This window comes from Puma concolor, chromosome B4 (assembly GCF_028749965.1).
Source record: "Puma concolor isolate L17-30 chromosome B4, mPumCon1.1.hap2, whole genome shotgun sequence".
Classification (NCBI taxonomy): Eukaryota; Metazoa; Chordata; class Mammalia; order Carnivora; family Felidae; genus Puma; species Puma concolor.
This window is the reverse complement of record NC_141673.1, coordinates 59430568-59451705: the sequence shown is the minus strand read 5'-3', so window position 1 is coordinate 59451705 and position 21138 is coordinate 59430568. Positions and strand designations below refer to the sequence as shown.

The following is a 21138-nucleotide window of genomic DNA, read 5'->3' as shown; positions in this document are numbered from 1 at the left end:
AGAAGTCAAAAACTCCCTTCGTGAGTTACTTCTTCATTTTCTACAAAGTGCAATCTTTTCATCCACATCCATCATGTATGTACCCTCTCCAACCTTGTACTAAATGTTTTCAACTGAAGTTGAAGTCTTAAGAGTAATTAATGTGTTTTCATTTCTAGAGCCTTCATTTTTGGGGGCGGGGGGAAGAGAGGGGGAAGAGACTAACCACCTACTGAGTTCATCCAACAAGAAGCCATAACTTTATTAATGATAGAAACAGTACAAATTTCAAACCAAGCTGCAGTTATTCTTTTGAAACACCAAAAAAGGGTCCTCGTTTTCAGACGGTTACATTGTTAATTCCTGTAAAAGAAAAAAATCATTAGAAGTAGTTATAGGCAGATTAAGAATTCAGGCCACTAAAATATGAGATAATACAGAATAGATTTTGTTCTGAAGCTTCTTAACTGGCTGATTGATATTAAGCCACAGAAAATAAAGTCATCCATAATTGGTCAGGGAAGAGAGAGTTAAGGAATAAAGGATAAAGGCTTGGACACTTACCATAATAGCATTTACAATATCATTACTGTTGTTCTTCAGGGCTCGAACTGCCTTTGCTCTTGATACATTTGCTTGCGACATGACCAGTTCTATGTCCTTAACCTCTACACCTGTTTCATCAACCTGAGAGAGAGAGAGAGACAGAGAGAAAACAATAAACTAAAGGCAAGAACAACTCTAGCAGTTCTTTGCGAGTGAGGAGTCTCTTGAATCTATTTTTTATTTTTTTTAATGTTTATTTTGAGAGAGACAGAGAGAACACATGAGACATGGAGGGGCAGAAAGAGAGAATTGGTTATCAGCACAGAGCCTGACATGGGGCTCCATCCCATGAACCGTGAGATAATGACCTAAGCCAAAATCAAAAGTCAGACACTTAACTGACTGAGCCACCCAAGTGTGCCGAATCTGTTTTTTTTTTTTTTTTAAAACGTTTATTTATTCTTTGAGAGAGACGGAGAGTGCACAAACAGGGGAGGGGCAGAGAGAGGGAGACATAGAATCCGAAGCAGGCTCTAGGCTCTGAGCTATTAGTACAGAGCCTGACGCAGGGCTCAAACTCACAAACCACGAGATCACAACCTGAGCCAAATTCGGATGCTAAGTGACTGAGCCACCCAGGAGCCCCGCACCGAATCTAGTTCTTAATATAACTCAGAAACTATTTAACTCAATGCAGTTCGAGAGCTTAAAGCAATACAGAATCCTTCCACCAATATAAACCAGAGAGAATTAAAAGTATAAAATATTTTCCTATGTACCTCTTCCTCTTCACTCTCTTCTTGTACAGTTGGAGTCTGTGTGTTTTCTTGAATGTTTGAGACAGCTTCACCTTGAACTTTGAATTTCTCAGCAGCTGCTAGTTGTGCCTGCTGAGATAAATCCTCGATCTAAAGGGCAGAAAATACAGACTTATGTGAATAGATCAGTCTGCAGTAAATGAAATAAATCATTTATATCTTTTCCAAATTCTCAATCTAAAACCACTTCAGGTTAACTTACTAGGTAGCTTTAAATTGCTTGCCCTCACTAAGATTATACATCACTGTGGAAAGAGTAGTAGCTTAGCTCTAGAACAGTGGTTGTTCTCAGCTGGGAGGGGATTTTGACCCAGGAACATCTGTCAAATGTCTGGAGATTTTTTTACTACACCTGGGTATGATGCTACTAAACATCTGTAACACACAGGAAAGTTCCTCTACAACAAAGAATTATCTGACCCAAAATTACAGTCACAAATTCCACACCAAAGAACTATCTAACTCTATTACTAGTGCTGAGGCTAAGAAACCCTGGTCTATAGTGCATCCAAGAAAACTTTCTTTACCTTGGCTTCCCCAAAAACTATGTAGGTATCTGAAGCTGGGCTCTTGTAGACATCTGGTTTTGTGATGACAAAGAGGATATTCTTAGATTTCCGGATAGTGACTCTTGTAACCCCTGTAACCTGTCGAAGACCTAGTTTGGACATAGCCTAAGAATAGAAAACATCAGGTTTTTAATTTCTTTAGAAGCAGCTTCAGGAAGTAAAGAACACAGTAGTAACTACAACCACAACAAAGCCTTTTCCTAGGCTAAGTTTATATAATACAGAATTGGCTTCCCGGGCTCCTGGGTTTTCTACCATAGTAATTTCTGTCACTTTAAATATGATACTAACAAAAAAATAAATATATAAATATGATACTAACACTACAGTTTCCCCTCTCTAACGCTGCTTCATCAGAAGCTTTAATTCTTGGTTTATGACTTAAAATCTCACCTTCCGTGCCTTCTTTTCACTCCGGCTCTGTTTTGCTTTACTGACTGGTTCTTCATCGATTTCAGCTGCTGCTGCCAGCTAAGAAGATAAAACAGCTATGAGTAAACTGGAATGTAAATAAAGCCTAGATACCAAAATCCCTAAGAGGTTTTCCCTTTATGAAGCTACACTTCTCCAAATACTTAAGTCAGCTCCTCTGATCAATTCTCGTTCTCCAATGCTTCCTTGGCACAAGTATTTTGACCAGCGAATAAGAGAATACCGACCTGGGCTTGTTGGGTGGTTGCCTGTGTGGAATCCTGTTCCTCAAGCTCTGGTACTGATTCATCACTGTCCGATTCTGTTCCAGACCCTGAGATGACAAATAACTTTTACTATTTTAAAGTACATTATGAGGAGGAGGCACCTCACCATAGCCTGCCTGGACTAGAGGTCACTGGCTTATGCTAGACCTCACAAAGTTAAGTGTAAACCAACTGACTTGGGTGAAGCCAGCTTGACAGCCTCCAACTTAGTCACAAACTAGTGTGTACACATCCATTAAAGACCCGGCCCCAGAAATGAGGTAATTACTAGTAACAGGCCAAGCATTTTATAAACTGTAACTGCTTCCTTTCTCTCAAGGTGTTCACTCACTGGCACCGGCAAATACCAATGACCTACCTAACTCCAAATTCTACCCAATTGCTCAACCATCCCAAAGAGGTTCTGGCAGACAAGGTATCTCCAGTTATATTTAGGTGAAAAGGCAGTAAGTTCACATTGTGGAGGCAGGCCAGAGAGGACATTTTCCTCTTATCCTTTATATTGGGTTGGGGAAGGCCAGAAACAGTTGTGTACACACATTTAGCCTTATTTTCAAACCACTTACTCTAGCAATTTGGTATAATGAACTTAGCTTGAAGATTCTCAATGATTGCCCACCTGTAGTTCTAACACTCACCTCTGTTAGATTCTGTCCTGTGACCTCTCTCTCCCATCTTCCAAATATAATTCACACATTTTAAGTTTACCTCAATCAAAAGGCCAAGCATCAATAAAGACTACTGAGAGGAAAAAAAGCATACACCTGCACCATTCTCAGGCTAGGAAAAGGTCTTGGAAAGGGAGTCCCTTGGGCACTGGTCATTACTAAATCTAAGAAGTGAAAAGAAACTCAAATAGTTCCATATTTCCCAGCATTTTAGCAAATCCCAGGCCCAGGGACAAAGTTAGTCATGTGGCAGAGATTAGAGCAAATTAAAGAGTCTAATAGGTCTTGGTTTTCAATGTCAGATCATTCAGGTAAGAACAATGGCAGATCCAGGGTTAGCCTGGACCACATTACACAAGATAATACAAAACACACTATCTGAGGTGATGAAAACCAAGATTGTTTCATATACCTAGAGCTTTTACATTTAAAATGGTATAATTCTATGTTCTATGTCCAAACACAAGCAGATATACTGGAGAAAGCGGCGCATCCTAGGGTTAGTATCGGTGGGTAGCCCCAGGAGGGGTGTGGGCGACACACCATGCACACAGCAAACCAAGGCAAATACCCTTGTTGTTCTTCAGAACAGGCTGCTTGGCAGAGGGGGTTGGGGCAGGGATCCCAGCAGGTTTAGGGGTGGGCATGTTGACGAGGACCGACTGGAAAGGCACTCCCCCCGAGATTGGTTCCGGGGGAATCAGAGGCGGCAGCTCATCCTCATCAGCAGGGGCTGAGGGCTTACAGGGTGATTCCAGCACCAGCCCAGGTGAGGACGGCAGAAATTGCTGTTTAGGAAGCAGAGGGGGAACTGGGGAGGGAGGGAGAGGCAGAGAGACTGGTGGGGTGGGTGCTGGAGAGACAGATGCTGATCCAGCATTAGGAAGGACCTTCTCAGAGGAAGCTGTTGCTAGAGGGGTAGATGTCACAGACTCAGGAGCAAGAGCCAAGGGGCTCTTTGGGGAATGAAAAGAATCTTTGCCTTTTAACGGAGAAACAGGAAGGGTTTTGGGAGTCTTTGGAGAAGAGGCTTTCTGAGCAGAGACTGTCAGTAGAGGGGCTGGAGCCATTGCAGAAAGGGGTCCTTTAGTACCATTCTTGGCTGAGGGATCGGGGCACACAGGAGGTGGAGTAGCAGAACTCTTCTTGGCCAGTGGATCTTTCTCAGAGGGAACTGTGACAACTGGTGCACTTTCTGGAGCTGGGGCAACAAGTACTGGTTTGAGAGCTGTGGGATCTTTCGTTATTGGTAGGCCTTTAGATGCCTGAGGGGCAGTGGACCCCAAGGGACAAGTAACTGAAACTGGAGATATAGGGGCCTCTTTGGGTGAGGGAGAAATCTCAGATGAGGGAGTGGGGGCACCTGTGGAGGATGGGGTAGCTGGTGCTCTTTTGGGGGATGAAGCTGCTGAGGTTCCTTTGGAGGATGGAGTCCCTGGGGCTCTTTTGGGAGATGGAGTTGCTGAGGTCCCTCTGGAGGATGGGGTAGCTAGAGACTCTTTGGGGGAGGAAGGAGTCAGAGCTGGGGGAGTGGAGGCCCGCTTGGGAGGTGGGGTTGTTGGGGCCCCCTTGGGGGCTGGAGTTTCTGGAGACTCTTTGTGGGAGGAAGGAGTCACAGCTGAGGGAGTAAGGGTCCCTTTGAGAGATGAGGCAGCTGAGGCCCCTTTGGGGGAGGGAGGAGTCATTATTGGGGAAATGGGGGTCTCTTTAGGGGATACAATTGCTGGTCCTCCTTTTGGGGAGGGAGGAGCCACAGTTGGGGGAGTGGGGGCTCCTTTGGGAGGTTGGGTAGCTGAGGACTCTTTGGGGGAGGGAAGAGCTACAGCTGGGGCATTAGGGGACCCTTTGGGAGACGAAGTTGCTGGGGCTTTTTTGGGGGCTGGAGTTGCTTGGGACTTTTTGGGGGAGGGAGGAGCCACAGCTGAGACAAAGGGGGTCCCTTTAGGAAGTGGGGAAGCTGGGGCTCTTTTGGGGGCTGGAGTTTCTTGGGACTCTTTGGAAGAGGCAGGAGCCACAGCTTGAGGGGTGGGGGCCTCTCTGGGAGGTTGGGCAGCTTTGGGGGAGGAAGGAGTCCTAGCTGGTGGAGTGGAGGTCTCTTTAGAGGATGGGGTTACTGGGCCCCCTTTGGGGGAGGGAGGAGTCCTAGCTGGTGGAGTGGAGGTCTCTTTAGAGGATGGGGTTGCTGGGCCCCCTTTGGGGGAGGGAGGAGTCCTAGCTGGTGGAGTGGAGGTCTCTTTAGAGGATGGGGTTGCTGGGCCCCCTTTGGGGGAGGGAGGAGTCCTAGCTGGTGGAGTGGAGGTCTCTTTAGAGGATGGGGTTGCTGGGCCCCCTTTGGGGGCTGGAGTTGCTTGGGACTCTTTGGGAGAGGCAGGAGCCACAGCTGGGGTAGTGGGAGCTCCGTTGGGAGGTTGGGTAGCTGGGGATTCCCTGGGGGAGGAAGGAGTCATAGCTGGGGGAGTGGAGGTTTCTTTAGGGGATGGAATTGCTGGGCCCCCTTTGGGGGAGGCGGGAGCCACAGCTGGGGCAGTGGAGGCCCCTTTGGGAGATGGAGTAGCTGGGGTTCTTTTGGGGGCTGGAGTTGCTTGGGACTTTTTGGGAGCTGGAGGAGCCACAGCTGGGGCTCTTTTGGGGGCTGGAGTTGCTTGGGACTCTTTGGGAGAGGCAGGAGCCACAGCTTCTGGGGTAGGGGCCCCTCTGGGAAGTTGGGTAGCTGGGGACTCTTTGGGGGAGGAAGGAGTCATAGATGGAGGAGTGGAAGGCTCTTTAGGGGATGGGGTTGCTGGGCCCCCTTTGGGGGAGGGAGGAGCTATGGCCTGGAGGGTGGGAACCCCTTTGGGGCAGGAAGGATTCACTGCTGGAGTGGATGTCTCTTTAGGGGATAGAGTTGTTGGGCCCCCTTTGGGGGCGGGGGGAGCCACAGCTGGGGCAGTGGAGGTTCCTTTGGGAGATGGAGTAGCTGGGGCTCTCTTGGGGGATGGAGCTGCTTGGGACTTTTTGGGGGAGGGAGGAGCCACAGCTGGGGGAGTGGAGGCCTCTTTGGGAGATGGGGTATCTGGGGCCTCTTTGGGGGATGGAATAGGGGAATGCTTCTTGGCCAGTGACCCTTTAGGGACTTGAAAAGAAAGACTGGCCTCTGGAAGAAAGGAAGCTTCAACTGGAGAAATAGGGGATGAGTGATTTCCAGGAGGAGTATCAGGGATAGCAGGTACACTTTTAGAAAGAGTTAAGGTAGAAGTAGTTGAACCCTTCTTGGTTGGACGTCTTTTAGTTTGGGGAGACACACTAGTCCCTAAACGAGATGTGGAGTCAGCTAGGGAAGTTCCTTGAGAAGATGTATTAACAGAAGAACCAGAGTCCTTGGTTGGGTGCCCTTCAGGAGAGGAAGCCACAGGTTCCAATGCCGAGGTATGAGAAATACCATGAACTTTCTTTGCACCTTGAGGAGGAAGAGAGGGAAAGGGCTCAGACTTGGGAATTTCGGGGGCCAGTGCCATGGCAGCTGGAAAAGCAGAAACATTCTGGGGGGGTAAAGTCACAGTTGGAGCCACAGGGCAACTTTCGGAGGCTGGTGGAACCAAAGGTAAAATAGTAAGAGTGGAACTAACCCCCTTATCTGGGTGGCTTTTATGAGCCAAAGAGACAGCTCCTAGGAAAGGGCTGGCTATAGTGGTAGGAGCCACCCCAGCAGTGGCAGCAGAAAATGTAGCCATGGTTGGGGTAGGGAGAGAACTTCTGGGAAGCAGACTCGTGGGGTCTGGGCTTGCATAAGGATCTGTCTTGATTACAGAGGTTGGAGAGTTAACACCCAGAGGAGAGGGAGTAGTATTGACTGGCATAACTAGAGGGAGAGGCTCTACAAGGCTTTTCTTTGCTAAGGTGGTTTCAGGGGAAAGAGGGATCTCCAATGATGATGATGTACTTTGGGAAGAGGGGGGATTTTTAGGGGCTGCCAGGGCCAATGGTATTAGAGTAGGGTCTTTCTTGATAGGGAGTCCTGCCTGGACTGGTGAAACAGGGGCTCCAGCAACAGAGGCAGGTGAAGTCTGGAGATCTTTCTGTGTTGGTAACTTTACCAATACTGATGCAGGGAGACTTTTGGGGTTCTCAGGGGCTGGCAGAGGAGGAGAGACTGGTATTCCCAGAGGGGTTGTTACTTGAGGAGCAGGAAGCTCTTTGGGAGCCACAGGAGTCATAACAAGGGCAGTATGGGAAGTGGAGTCCTTACTACTTATGGGACCTGATGAAACTGGAGGAGAGACACAAGTAGCTATCTCAAAGGTAGTAGGTGCTGCAGAAACTGTAGAGGGGTTAGCCATAACAAATGGGGTGGTTCCAACAGAACAAACAGGAGCTTCTTTCAAGCTTGGACTCTCTGGAGAAGCAGGAATTTGGGCCACCAAAGGCTGATGATGAGTGGCATCAGGAGAACCTTTGAGAATGAGAGAGGCTGTAGGAGATAATGGAGAAGAGGTAGCTACATTTAATGAACCAGAGGGGTTGTAGGAGGCTATGCCAGTGACAGCAGAGGGATCTTTGTCAACAGAAAGAGTCAAAGGGGAATCTCGAGTCCCTGCTGGAAAAGCAGCCACAGCAGCAGAAGTCACCTCATTTTTGGAAGGCAGGGGAGGAATTACAGATCTCTGAGAAGGGTAAGAGGTCCCTGTGGAAGAATGATCTGCAGAAGTGGCATCCTGTATAGCATCTGACAGAACATTATGGCCTGTTTGACCTAAGGGCTGAATAGGAGAACCAAGAGAACTCTGATGTAAAGGTACAGGGTGAGAGCCTAGAGAAGGGAGAAAAACTGGAGAGATGTTGGGAGACACAGAAATAGACTGGGTTGAAACAGATAAGGCAGCAGGTGAACTATGGGGTCCCTTTAGGCTGAGGCTTTCCTGGTTTTGTTGAGAAGTCAGAGCTGAGGAAACAGGGATGTCTCTGAACTGAGGGGGAGTGATGGCTAGGGGAGTGGTGGGTGGCATCTGAGGACATGAGGCTACTCCAGACTGAACAGAGGCCAAGGGAGTTCCAACATGGGCAGGAACAGCACTGACTATACTTGGAGGGACGGGGGTAATTTTTCGAGGGTCTACTTGTAAGGGGTCTTGAATAGGAGAGGTCTTTGGTTCTGAGGAAGCAATGGGAGATGACAGGGAGGTCACTGACCCTGACTTAGTCACAGCAATCGAAGGAGGTGAACTAAGAGGGTTAAGTGGATGAGCAGAGTTCTTCTGAACTGAGTGGGGAGCCAAGGCCACCAGAGCCAAGGGAGCTGAAGAAGAATGGGCGCCTTTCAGAGTTGGACTTATCATGGGAGAGGCCAGAGCTAAGGCAGCTGGGGAGATGGGAGGCCCTAGTAGGTTTGGCAGGAAAGCTGGGGTGTCAGTGGGGGAAGGGACAACTCCCAAAGGCAGGGCTGTCCCAGAGGATGACTGGGGAAAAGGAGCTTCAAAAGGGGTTGAAGCAACACTAGAGGGAGAAAGAAATGGGGAAGGCTGGTTAGGGGTTGCCAGAGGGCATTGTTGGGGAGCCAGGGAACAAGAAGGGGGAAGGGTAGATTCAGGCTGCCCTAAGGCAGCAGTGACATTCAAGGCTGAAGACACAGGAAGCATAGCTGGAGGAGAAAAGCAAAAAAGGGGAATAAAGAAGGAGAGGGAAGGAAAAAAACAAAGGTGAGTTATGCAGCCCAACTTGGTACAACATGCCTCACAGGAAACACAGAATTTTTTAATCTGAGAATGAAAGTCACCACACAGGATTAGACAAAGGTGACAGGCAACAGCAACCTTCCCCAAACATATTTCAGTGGTCCAGTAAGAACACATCCCTCTCCCCATCTCCCATGTCCTACCAAAACCAAACCAAACCAAACCAACAAAACCTACAAAAAACAATTTTAAGGTGAAAAGAACAGTCTAAGCAGCCTATTAGTCTCTAAACGGGGAGCACAGGCCTAGGAGTGGGGTTGGGAATAGCATGCTTTCCATCCTTTCCCAGATGTGCCCTCCTCCCTTCCTTCCTCAAACAAACCCTAAGTTTTTCTTATAGGCCATAGAATACCACTAGAAGAATAGCTGTTCTACTCCGTCCCCCAAGGATCAGTCTGTTTCAGTGAAACAGACACTGAGAATCAGAACAAGGAAGGCAGTGAGTGGTGATAACGACCAGGAGTCGGAGCTAAATGAGAAAAAAAAAACAAGTCTTTATATGCTCAGGCTTCCACTAAGGTAAGAAAAAAATCTGACTCTTAGAATAAAGTTTTAGGAAGGTGGTATCTGGCACACAATTCAATATGAAGTATTAAGAACTAAGTCACTCTGCCTCTCTATGCCTCCGTTTACCCACTCACCCAAAACAAAAAACCAACCACAAATGGGTTGTACTTCATAGTTTCTACAGACCTTCCCAGGTAATGTTAGCCCTTCAGACATCAATCTAAGATGAACCAGACTGCCAGGGAGAGAGCTTAGTCACAAGGGTAGGGATTGTATTATGAAACGGTAGACCAACTTGTTAAACCAGACTGTGGTTCTATTTTGGAAGAAGGGAACTGGAGTGGGGAATACACTGGTTTTCTACCCCTTAATTTGGATAAGTATGTCATTCTGCCAAAATAGACCAATGTTCTAGCTTTACTAGAGTAAAGCTCAGCAAAAGATTTTCTGAATGATGAAAAACTACCATGCTTACTATTTGGAGCATAGGATTAGACCAACAAATGCTCAATACCTAGAAGGCAATTAAAAAATGAAAACAAAACAACCCACAGCATCCAAACTCACAATTTATTCAACCAGTATCCAACTACAGAAAAGACAGGTGGCTCAACCAGTTTTTCCTGGAGAGTTGGTAATTCAAAGTCTTATGATTACAGTGTAAATGCTTCCTAACACATTACTCAGAATTTGAAACTTAGAATGTTTTCCTCTGACTGGATTTCAAGATGGGGTAAGGCCCAAGTTACCTGCTTTAGACACTATAACCAATTCTTTGGGCTAGTTTTTTCATTATAGTAATCACTTAATTATAGTTACAGAAAAAAATTCAGAGTGTTTTATCACCGGCACTCTCTTATTATATCAACTGTACAAGCTCAAACCATTCAGAAATAAGCTTACCAGCATTAAGGATTGCTTCAGAAGCAAATGGCATTAGTTTTGAGGCTTGAAACAGATTATTCGAAATTCATCTAAATTTCAGTCTCTACATTTGTAAAATCAAATTGTTGAATAAGGTTTTGGTTAGTATTGAATTACAGGATTGTTTGAGACCAGTCCTTTATTTTCTCCCTCCATTAAATTCCTTGTACTTCAAGGATTTCATACAGCTTGTTCACTAGCTCAGAGGCCCCCTCCTTTTTCTTTTCTAGCAGCTGTATTAATCCCTTCAGCTGCTAAAATCAGACAGGTGGGGGAAGAGAACCTCAATGCTTTTAACTATAAACAACTCTATTTTAATTCCAGAAAGAGAAAGAAACTGCCCTTAAGTGACAGGTGAAGTTAAAAAAAAAAAAAAAAAAATTACAATAAAAGACAGCGAGAATGTAAGTTGCAGCCCGAAGATTCCCTTTCTTTATTTCAGCACAACTGACGCAGCAAGAATATCATTAAATATTTTTTCACTATCCCTTAAATTTTCTAGAGATACATTTTAACCACTATTCAAAACTTGCCTTTACATCCATTAATTTCAAAGATGAAGAAGTAGTCAAAGAAACGTTTATTTCAATATTGGGTTCTGGCAAGCTACTGATGCAGGCATTATTTCAGCACACCAGAAATCTCAACACCAACTCATAAAATAAGTTAACCTACATATGAGTGCCCTGGGGCCCAGTAGGACACATTTACCAGTAGGACACATCTCATCCAGACATGTGATGAAGGCACAATGCCAAGCTCTGCCACCTAAAACCTTGGTGCAACTTGCTGGCTAGAACTTCACAAAAGCTCAGGTCTCCTTGGCCTGCAAGTGTGTCATCCAGTTCCAATAGGTAAGAATCACCGAGCCCCTTCCCAGCTCAGTTCTATGTGAGGTGAGGGTTCCACAGAATGCCCTTTGAGGCAGTTACCATAACCCACAAAGTGGGCCAGGGAGATTTTAATACTTATATATACTGTTTACATTCCATTCCCTAATGAAGTCCCTCCAGGACAGCAGTTAGTATCAGCGACTCTCCTTCCTGGTAAAGCTACAGCCCATCTTTAATGACTTAATTCTGAAAAACAGAAGTGTATTCCCTTTGTCATTTTACCCACCAAATGGTCTTAGGGTCATTCTTACAGTTTGAATGAACAGCAAGGGGCTAGGGGAACCTACCTGTCTCAGCCTGGGGCTGTGGCAACTCCTGCTCTGTAGCAGGGACGGTTTCTGTGGCTTCGCCAGGCATTTCTGAAGGGAATAAAAAGGAGGCCTGAATTGACTGGGATCCGTTCTGCTGCCCAACCCAGAGTCAAATATTCTTAAAAACTCTGCGAAGGGCTGTTAAGCAAAAAATCATGAAGGTGTCGGGACAACCCTCCCCAAAGCTGCTGGGAATAGGTAAGAAATAAGACGTGACCCTCCGATCTCTGATCAAGCAAATCATCTTCTACCTCTCTTTACTCCGCAGAGAACGGACTTCTAGTACCCACGGGTTCCTTTTACTCCACACGCCGAAGCCCACAAGGGTAACAATCATCACTGCTTTCTCGACCCGAGGGAGAGCATCCTGGTCTGGCTCCCGACCACGGGAGACTTCAGACGCTACGCTGCACAACCTCCCCTGCTACACTCACTCTGCCTGGGCTGGGACCTCCAGGACTCCCGTTTGTCGACTTTCGGGAACCAGGAAGGGGAAAGAAAGCGCCTTAAGTCCCAACACTCGCTTGTCACAATTAAGAACGGCCTGTGTGTGTGTCGGGGGGGCGGGGGGTTTCCAAGGCTGTGACCCCCTTAACCTCCTCCGGGTTCTTATGAAACCTTTCCTAACAGCAGACGCACTCGGCTTCGGCCCCCAACACCGCAACGGCTCTCATCTCCCCAGCACTGGCCTCCATGCCCGGCCCGCGGCCCTTCTGCCCTGCTTTTGCTAGGATATCAACCACAGACCCCATTTTGTCCGGCGGCCCCAAGGCCACACTTCCCAGAGGCGAGGAGGAACCCTGTGGTCCCACAAAGCCTCCAACTCCCCTTAGCTCTCAGTCCCCAGGGCGGCTCAGTCCGCAAAAAGGCGGATGGCTGCGGATACAGAGTAGCGACGAAGACAGGACTTACTGTGCGGGGAACGCGGAACCAAGATGGCGGCAGAAAGAGAGCGAGCGAGAGCGTGACCCACGCCTGTTGCAGAAGGAAGCCTGGTGGAGGGGGCGGGACCAGGATCCGATTCCGGGTCAGGAGCGGCCGCCAGTCACTTCCTTTAACGAGTGACCCCTCCGGTTGTTCCCTGACGGGGGTGGTGACGAGGTCTAAATAAGGGTAAGAATTCAGAACAGAACGCCCTGGCCTGGCAGGAACTTCAGCTCTGTGCAGTCCTTAGATAGCTGGGCAGTCCTTAGATAGCCGACTTCTTCCCATCCCCTAAGTCGAGGCATTTTGATACCCAAAGGGAAATTGTCATGAAACAGGCACCCTCTGCCCTCTGGTCAGTAACTTAGCCACAGCGGTATTGCAGTGACTTTTTAATTTCCCCTTTTCAACTAATGAGGGGACATAGGAGATACTAAATAATACTGAATGCCACGGATTGTATTCACATCATTGTAAGGTAGCAGTGACGTAGGTTAACCCTATTTTATTTTTGGAATACACAATTTTGACAGATGTTGAAACTATTATATATAATTACCCTCCTCAAAAAACGTAGGCACATAGGCGATTCTTTTTCCTGTATTTTGGGCAAATAGATATCCTGAAACTCATCCATTCTAGTAGTCCCAAGACCCCACGTTAAGAACTCATGCTTTATATGGTAAGATTTCTGGAAAGTCGATGGGGCACCTGGGTGGCTCAGTGAGTTTCAGCTCATGTCATGATCGCACTGTTCCTGAGTTCAAGCCCCTCCCCTCAGAGCTCACAGTTTAGAGCCTGGAGTCTGCTTTGGATTATGTCCCCCCCCCCCCGCCCTTTTTCAAAAATAAACATTAAAAAAATGAAAACAAAATGACTCCTGAAAAGAGAATGTAATTCAGCGTTTTGATCACGAAAAGGCCATGGGCCCTGACCCTTCATACCATCTCTCTCAGCCCTACAAATATATTACTTTAAAACAGCTAACACTATTTGAGCTAATGGCTTTAAGACAATTGTGGCTGTCTTTTAAGGGAAGCAGTGACATTATGCTCTGAAAACTACTTGTGAAGTGAGCATTAATAAATTAGGATTAAATGAGATAGTGGGGTTTACCAGAATTGAGAAATTCTGAGATTCTTTTCAGATAGGGGAAGCAATATTGTGGAGTGATTAATTAAGAACATGAACTCCGTAGGAGTGCCTGGATAGATCAGTTGGAAGAGCATGGGACTCTTATTCTCAGGTTCATGAGTTCAAGCCCCATGTTGGGTGTAGAGATTACTTATATAAAGAACATGGACTCTGTAGCCATACTCTGTCTGAATCACAGCTTGGACACCTTGTAGTAACCTTGGGTGATTTAATTAGTCTGCTTGTGCCTCAGTTTCTTCACCTATAAAATGGGGAAAATAGTAGCTACTTCATAGAATTATTAGGAAGATATGTACATTACTTAAAAAGTGCTGTTACTTTTTCTAAATAAATATGTGACCTGGAAGATTTGTTAGCACAGTCCATTTACCTTCAGAAGAAAGGGTAATAGCCAATCATCTCCTTAGATGATAAGTAAAGCTATTTTGACCACTCCCCTTTCTTTCCCATCCAGCTCACTGACTTTTCTCTCTGTTGTTAATGACTAGCTAAGGAAAGATGTATTTTTTTTCTTTGGGTTTCTTTATGAATTGGGCAAGTATGGAGATGGAAACCAGTTCTGTGCCCTTTGTTTCTGCAATTCTTATATATGGATGAGTTGGCAAAATCAGAGAATAGAGAAGTCAATAGTCTTTGAGCATGTTTCTGCTATCTTTAATGAACCAAACATTTATTTATTTATTTTGAAAAAAAAAAAAGGACTTTATTATTAAAAAAAAAATTTTTTTTAAGTTTTCATTTAAATTCCAGTTAGTTAGGGGCAGCTGGGTGGCTCAGTTGGTAAGTGTCTGACTTCGGCTCAGGTCATGATCTCGCGATCTGTGACTTCGAGCCCCACGTCAGGCTCTGTGCTGACAGCTCAGAGCCTGGAGCCTGCTTCGGATTCTGTGTCTCCCTCTCTCTCTGCCCCTCTCCCACTCACGCTCTCTCAAAAATGAATAAATGTTTAAAAAAATTAAAAAATAAATTCCAGTTAATTAACATACAGTGTAAAAACATTTATTCTTTTTAATGAGTACAACATGTTCTGAAACTACTTTTATGGGCTAGTACAGCAGCTTTATCCAAGGGCTTTAATATTAAAGCATTAAAATAATGGTAGACATACTGGAAGCTTGAAATATCTCTTGTTGAAAGCATAACACCAGCCTTTACACTCCCATTCTGAGTTAAGATGGACTGATGAGTCTTTAGTAATTTTGTATTCAGGAATTTTTAACCGACCCACTGGTTTCCAAAACTAAAAACTGAACAATACATAGTAAATAGAAGCTCAGATAACAAGGAATTTTGCACAGTGGTATTTAATGTTTTTTCTTAAAAGATTAGAAAAGAGAAGGAAATGCAAGGCATTTCGGTGTACTGACTGCAAACTCTGTTTTATACATATACACCAAAAGATAAAAAAAAGAATGTGTGGCTACAGAGAAAACAATGTTAAAGGAAATATAAAGGAAGGAAATTTTTCATAAATCATAGAAAGCACCAGCCTGATAGCTTGACTTCTCAGTGTTTCTCAGAAGATGGACTGTAAACCAGAATGACTGTTTTGTTTAGCTTGGTTGTAAAACTGGGCAAAAGAAATCTGACTTTCAGAATCTATTGCAAAAATTCAAATATGGAAGAAACAAAACCTTTAAAATTAAGTATTTGGATATGTAGAAAGGGAAGTGTCTCGACAAGTAAAATAGGCTTTATGTTGGTGAAATTGGTTATTCTAAGCTGCTGCTCTATGGTGTTGACTAATCCAGTTATTTTCTGAGGAAAGAAGTTAGGAGCTACAAATGCAACAGTTGTAAAAAAAAAAAAAAAAAACACTCTACTATGCCCTAATATTGTAATCTAGTAACTCATATGTTTAGATGCCCAATTTAAAATGATTTTTAAAAGATGAGCAGTGGGGTGTGGCCTGGGTAATAAAAATACCAGTAAGCAAAATTAGAAGTGACCTAATACATACTCTAAGTATAATTAATTTAACTTAAGGTCTACGACTTAAGGACAAAGCTCTCATGTACCTAGAATATTCAGTCCAGAAATATGGAGGCTGTATCTGAGCTGAGATTAAAGTCTTCGGCACATTACTGCTCACTTGCCTCTACATACGGCAGCTGGTAGAAGTAGATCAAAATACATATGGCAACTGGTAAAAGGTATATCAAAAATCTTAGAATTATCTTTGTATGATACTAACTTTTACAAATATTTGCAATCCACTTGCTCCTCTCATTACTGCTTCTTCGAGAAACCTGGACACTCTCCTTTGGTGGTTTCAGGAATCTTTTCAACATAATTATTTTTCAAGAAAAGGACATTTTGCTTTGAGCACTAAAACACATATATGGTTCCACCATATTAATTAAATGCTGTTGAAGTATTTGGTTATTGGTTGAAGGTAGAAGATATCTACAATGGTTTGAGGAGAGTTGTTATCTTCAGAAGTCTTTCTGTAAATCTGAAATAGAATAGATTCTTATCAAAGGACAGTAAAGTAAAACAAAACAAATCCCATTTATTTTCACACTCTGATTTGGTTAATGCTTCCATTAAATTCACATCATGCATAAAGATTTGCTTTCACACTTGCTGAAGCCCACATTACAGGCTGAGCTAGTACAGAACAAGAGTACAAAGGACTTAATATGGCCAGTTGGAATGGCAGGTTCACTGAGGCTTTCCAAGTTCAGTGTCATCATTGTTCATTCAACAAGCACATATTTGAGTGGCTACTATGAGTTCAGCATTATCTTGGGCACTACTTTTTAACCATCATGAATTTTATTAAGAAATGAAGTGGAAAGGGAGATTGTATTTCTGTAACATGGCCACAGTTTTCTATGGTATCCATCAATCTCCTGAATAATATTCACTGCTGATTTTTTTCATTTTGGCTTACACATATGCTTGGGTCTCTCCTATTCAAATAACTTTTCCTTTGACACTGCTGTCCTCTTGGTATCTCCTTTGGGTTCCAATATCCAACAGGATTTTATCACTTGTCTACTGCATTTGACACTTTATAATTTCCTTGAAACTTTCCCCTGGCTGCTTCTGTAACACTTAACTTTCCTCTTTCATCTCTCTGCTTCCAAATCATTACCACCTCTCAAGGATGGCTCTAGTATTTGTACCTTTTAGAGATCTCCAATGCTATTCTCCTAAATGGTAATAGCCCAGTTGGCCTCTTGGGCTCTATTATATCCCCTATATCCCCCCAGATTTTTGTTGCTAGTTTTATCTGGCTAGATTAAACTATAAATCATGGCAAAACCTTCCTCAAAAACCTTTAATAGATTCCTTGTCTCTACTGAATTAAGTCCAAACTCTCAAGACTGGAATTCAAGGCCATCTATACCCTGGCTTCAGTCTGCTTCTCCAGTTTTCTATCCAGTCACTTCCTGACACGTCTTTTTTAAGATTAGCTGTACTAGATGGCCTCCAGAGTGACCTGATGCTTTTGTCTCTAATGTTTTTGCCCTTGCTGTTCCTTTAAGCATGAACAACCTGTCACCTTTTTCCACTCCTGTACCCTTATCCCATCATATCTCTGCTTGTGGAAATCATACTCATACCTTAAGGCATGGTATATAGGCATTGGGGATTAGAATCTGTACAGCAACTCACTGAAGAGTTCAAATATCACTCTTTTCATATGAAATCTCAGGTTCTCAGAATCAGATGAGATCTCTTGGCATTTTATATTTCTTTGTTTTGTATCAGTTAGTATTTCCTAAGGGCAGGAGGCATGGTGTGGAATTCATCTTTGTATAACTAATTTTTGTTTCCCTCATGATACCTGATACATCGTACCTGATAGAATATCTATTGAATTAAGTGACCAATTTTTAAAACACTAAGGATAGTAAACTAAATCTATGACTTGTTTTAGGAGGGCAAAGGCTAGAGCTCTAAAATTAATCACTTGCTGGATACTTTAAACTTCCTGTGCTAAGATCTAAATAGCTAAAAGGGAAAAGTATAGTCTTACCACTCTTCTTGAGAAGTTCTCCTTTTCGGGATTTATCCAGGTTTTCAAGAAACTGTTCAAAAACTTTTATGTAAGGAGCTAGACTGGTCTTCTTATAATCTAAATTATGAAGGCCATGCATTATAATTAGCATTTTGGAAGTGAGAATTACACGAAAGTATAACTTTAAGTTTTTTTTTCAAGAGTTCTTTAAAATAGTGTTGTCAAATATAATAAGAAATGTGTAGTTTACATACTCTAGTAGTCACATTAAAAAGGTAAAATAATTTTAATATTTAATCCAGTATATCTAAAATATTATTTTAACGTAATAAAAATTGAGATATTTTACATTCTTTCATACTAAGTCTTTGAAATTTAGTGTTTTGTATTTATTTATTTTTTTTTTTTTTAAATTTTTTTTTTCAACGTTTATTTATTTTTGGGACAGAGACAGAGCATGAACGGGGGAGGGGCAGAGAGAGAGAGGGAGACACAGAATCAGAAACAGGCTCCAGGCTCTGAGCCATCAGCCATCAGCCCAGAGCCTGACGCGGGGCTCGAACTCCCAGACCGCGAGATCGTGACCTGGTTGAAGTCGGACGCTTAACCGACTGCGCCACCCAGGCGCCCCAGTGTTTTGTATTTAAAATGCATCTCAGGGGCGCCTGGGTGGCGCAGTCGGTTAAGCGTCCGACTTCAGCCAGGTCACGATCTCGCGGTCCGTGAGTTCGAGCCCCGCATCCGGCTCTGGGCTGATGGCTCAGAGCCTGGAGCCTGTTTCTGATTCTGTGTCTCCCTCTCTCTCTGCCCCTCCCCCGTTCATGTTCTGTCTCTCTCTGTCCCAAAAAAATAAATAAACGTTAAAAAAAAAATAAAAAAAAAAAAATGCATCTCAATGTAGATGATGTATTATCATGAGAAATACTTGATCTATATTTAGATTTAAATTATAAAATATACAGTTGAAAAGTAGGCTCATATACCCAAATTTCCCAAACATACTTAAAAGTTTTCCAATAATTGAATCAAATATCAGTTTTAAAACTTATTTAAAACACTTTTTTTTTAAGATTTTATTTTTAAGTAATTTCTACATCCAATGTGATGCTCAAACTCACAACCCTGAGATCAAGAGTCACATGTTCCACTAACTGAGCCAGCCAGGCATCCCTATCAGTTTTGAAATAATTAAAGTTAAATTTAAAAAATCAGTTCCTTGTTTATACTAGTCACATTTCTTTTTTTAAGTTTATTTGTTTTTAAATTAAAAAAATTTAATGTTTATTTATTTTTGAGAGATAGAGAGGCAGGGTGTGAGCAGGGAAGGGGCAGAGAGAGAGGTAGACACAGAATCTGAAGCAGGCTCCAGGCTCTGAGCTGTCAGCAGAGCCCAATGTGGGGCTCCAACTCTTAAACAGCGAGATCATGACCTGAGACAAAGTTGGATACTTAATCAACTGAGCCACCCAGGCACCCCTTTAAATTTATTTATTTATTTTAAGAGACAGAACACAAGTGGGGGCAGAATCTCAAGCAGACTCTGAGATGTCAGCATGTAGACTGACAAGGGGCTCAGCCTCATGAACTGTGAGATCATGATAGGAGTCAATATCGAGTCTAGCTGAGCCACCCAGGCACCCCTATACTAGCCACATTTCAAGTGCTTAATAGCCGTACGTGGCTACTGTATCAAGACAGTGCTGCCCTAAAATATCCAAACCACCCATACACATCCACTTTTGTAGTCAGGCTTTCTAATATTAGACCAACATAATCTAGTGAGTCTGTGTTAAGTCCCATACAACATTCCTTTCTTTAGAAATTACGGCTTCACTGGGGCGCCTGGGTGGCTCAGTCAGTTAAGCCTCTGACTTTGGCTCAGGTCATGATCTCATGGTTCATGAGTTCAAGCCCTGCATCCGCCTCTCTGCTATCAGCACAGAGCCCACTTTGGATCTTCTGTCCCCCTCTCTCTATCCTCCCCTGCTTACTCTCTCTCTCTCTCTCAAATATTAAAAAAAAAAAAAAAAAAAAAGAAATTGTGGCTTCAGTAATAAATAGTTTTACTAACAGAGCAAACATTAAGAAGGTGAAGTCAGGGTCATTCTACCTGGAGACAATCAGAAGTTTATAGTCATATGCCTTAAGTACAGTATTTTTTGACTTATAAAAACCTTATTTTTTATGGGACACCTGGGTGGCTCAGTCGGTTAAGCACCAGACTTTGGCTCAGGTCATGATCTCATGGTTCGCGGGTTCGAGCCCCATGTTGGGCTCTGTGCTGACAGCTCAGAGCCTGGAGTCTGCTTCAGATTCTGTGTGTCCCTCTCTCTCTGCCCCTCCCCTGCTCATGCTCTGTCTCTCTCTCTCTCTCAAAAATAAATAAACAATAAAAAACAATTTTAAAATTTTATTTATTTTTTGATTTATAAAAATTAAAAAGAATTTACACAATAAAATTTTGAATATAGAATCTTAATCTATTTAATTATATAATCTATAATACCCAATAGGGGAGAAAATCTGATTGAGCACAAGATGAGATTTGGATTTTGGTAGCATGCCATGTCTGCATGGAATAGTCCTCATAATACTTCACTGAAAAGAGTAAAAAAAAGAAACTATACTTAAAAAGTTTTTTAGTAAACCTGTCTGATGTACTTGGAACTAGACAAGGAAATCTTGATGAGGGTATTAAGGATGAATATCTAAACTGTGGCAATTATGAAAATATATTTTGTCCTACATGTTTATATATGAATTTTCTTATAGCAATAAATGTAAACCAAAGAAACAGTTTAGTTTGGGATCAACCACATAGCACTTTGAAAAAAAATTTTTTTACACTTACTTATTTTTGAGAGAGAGAGAGAGAGACAGAGTATGAACAGGGGAGGGGCAGAGAGAGAGGGAGACACAGAATCAGAAGCAGGCTTCAGGCTCTAGGCTCCAAGCTGTCAGCACACAGCCCAACCCAGGGCTTGAACCCACGAACCGTGAGATCATGACCTGAGCTGAAGTCAGATGCTTAACCAACTGGGCCACCCAGGCGCCCCAACCACATAGTACTTTGAACCTTTAATTCAGGATTCTAAGCTCCTTGGATATAGGTCTATATGCTTATTTCACCATAGTAGAATATATAACAGGCACTCAATAATTACTTAAATATTTACTGCCCATTATATATCAAGTACTATGCTAAATTCTAAAATAGTATAAGCCAAACTCTTTGGTTTCAAGAAGTTTTTAAATGAACAGGAAAAACAGGTCCTATATGTAGTAATAGAAAACAATATATAATTAAAGGCCAAACAGGCATATGGATAATTGTAAGTCCAAAGAATTCACCAATCAAGATTGACTGAGGTGGCTATGAAGTGGGTCTTAGAAAAAAGACATAATTAGATAGAGAGGACAGTAGAGATCATTCCAGGATTTGGGAAGAAGGGCAGGAATAAATAGTAC

At 43.3% G+C, this 21138-nt stretch overlaps 2 protein-coding genes across 5 annotated transcripts in view; both read right to left on the bottom strand.

Moving 5' to 3' along the window:
- Window positions 1–212: 212 nt before the first annotated feature.
- NACA (nascent polypeptide associated complex subunit alpha) lies at window positions 213–12666 on the bottom strand. Its single transcript, XM_086713048.1, has 9 exons — window positions 12534–12666; window positions 11598–11669; window positions 3850–8892; window positions 2572–2657; window positions 2306–2383; window positions 1871–2017; window positions 1305–1433; window positions 544–666; window positions 213–342 (listed from the first exon to the last, which is right to left on the bottom strand). The coding sequence occupies exons 2-9, from the start codon at window positions 11665–11667 to the stop codon at window positions 328–330; spliced, it is 5691 nt and encodes a 1896-aa protein (XP_086569174.1). The 5' UTR covers window positions 11668–11669; window positions 12534–12666; the 3' UTR covers window positions 213–327.
- A 2322-nt stretch (window positions 12667–14988) lies between these two features.
- PRIM1 (DNA primase subunit 1) overlaps window positions 14989–21138 on the bottom strand; it is a 50284-nt gene continuing 44134 nt past the window's right edge. For all 4 annotated transcript variants that reach the window (XM_086713044.1, XM_086713045.1, XM_086713042.1 and 1 more), the window contains 2 exons: window positions 17689–17787; window positions 14989–16155 (listed from right to left, as the gene is read on the bottom strand). In XM_086713044.1, coding sequence (XP_086569170.1) covers window positions 16136–16155; window positions 17689–17787 — 119 coding nt within the window. In that variant the 3' untranslated portion in view covers window positions 14989–16135. The remainder of the gene's footprint in view (window positions 16156–17688; window positions 17788–21138) is intronic.

Bases quoted from the DNA above. Each gene is read 5' to 3' on its own strand.
- NACA (XM_086713048.1), bottom strand. From the start codon at position 11,667: ATGCCTGGCGAAGCCACAGAAACCGTCCCTGCTACAGAGCAGGAGTTG. The intron at 2,658-3,849 runs GTATTTGCCTTG...TTGTCATCTCAG, and splicing joins TGTTCTGAAGAACAACAAGG to GGTCTGGAACAGAATCGGAC. The intron at 1,434-1,870 runs GTAAAGAAAGTT...TCTGCCCTTTAG, and splicing joins TAGTTTTTGGGGAAGCCAAG to ATCGAGGATTTATCTCAGCA.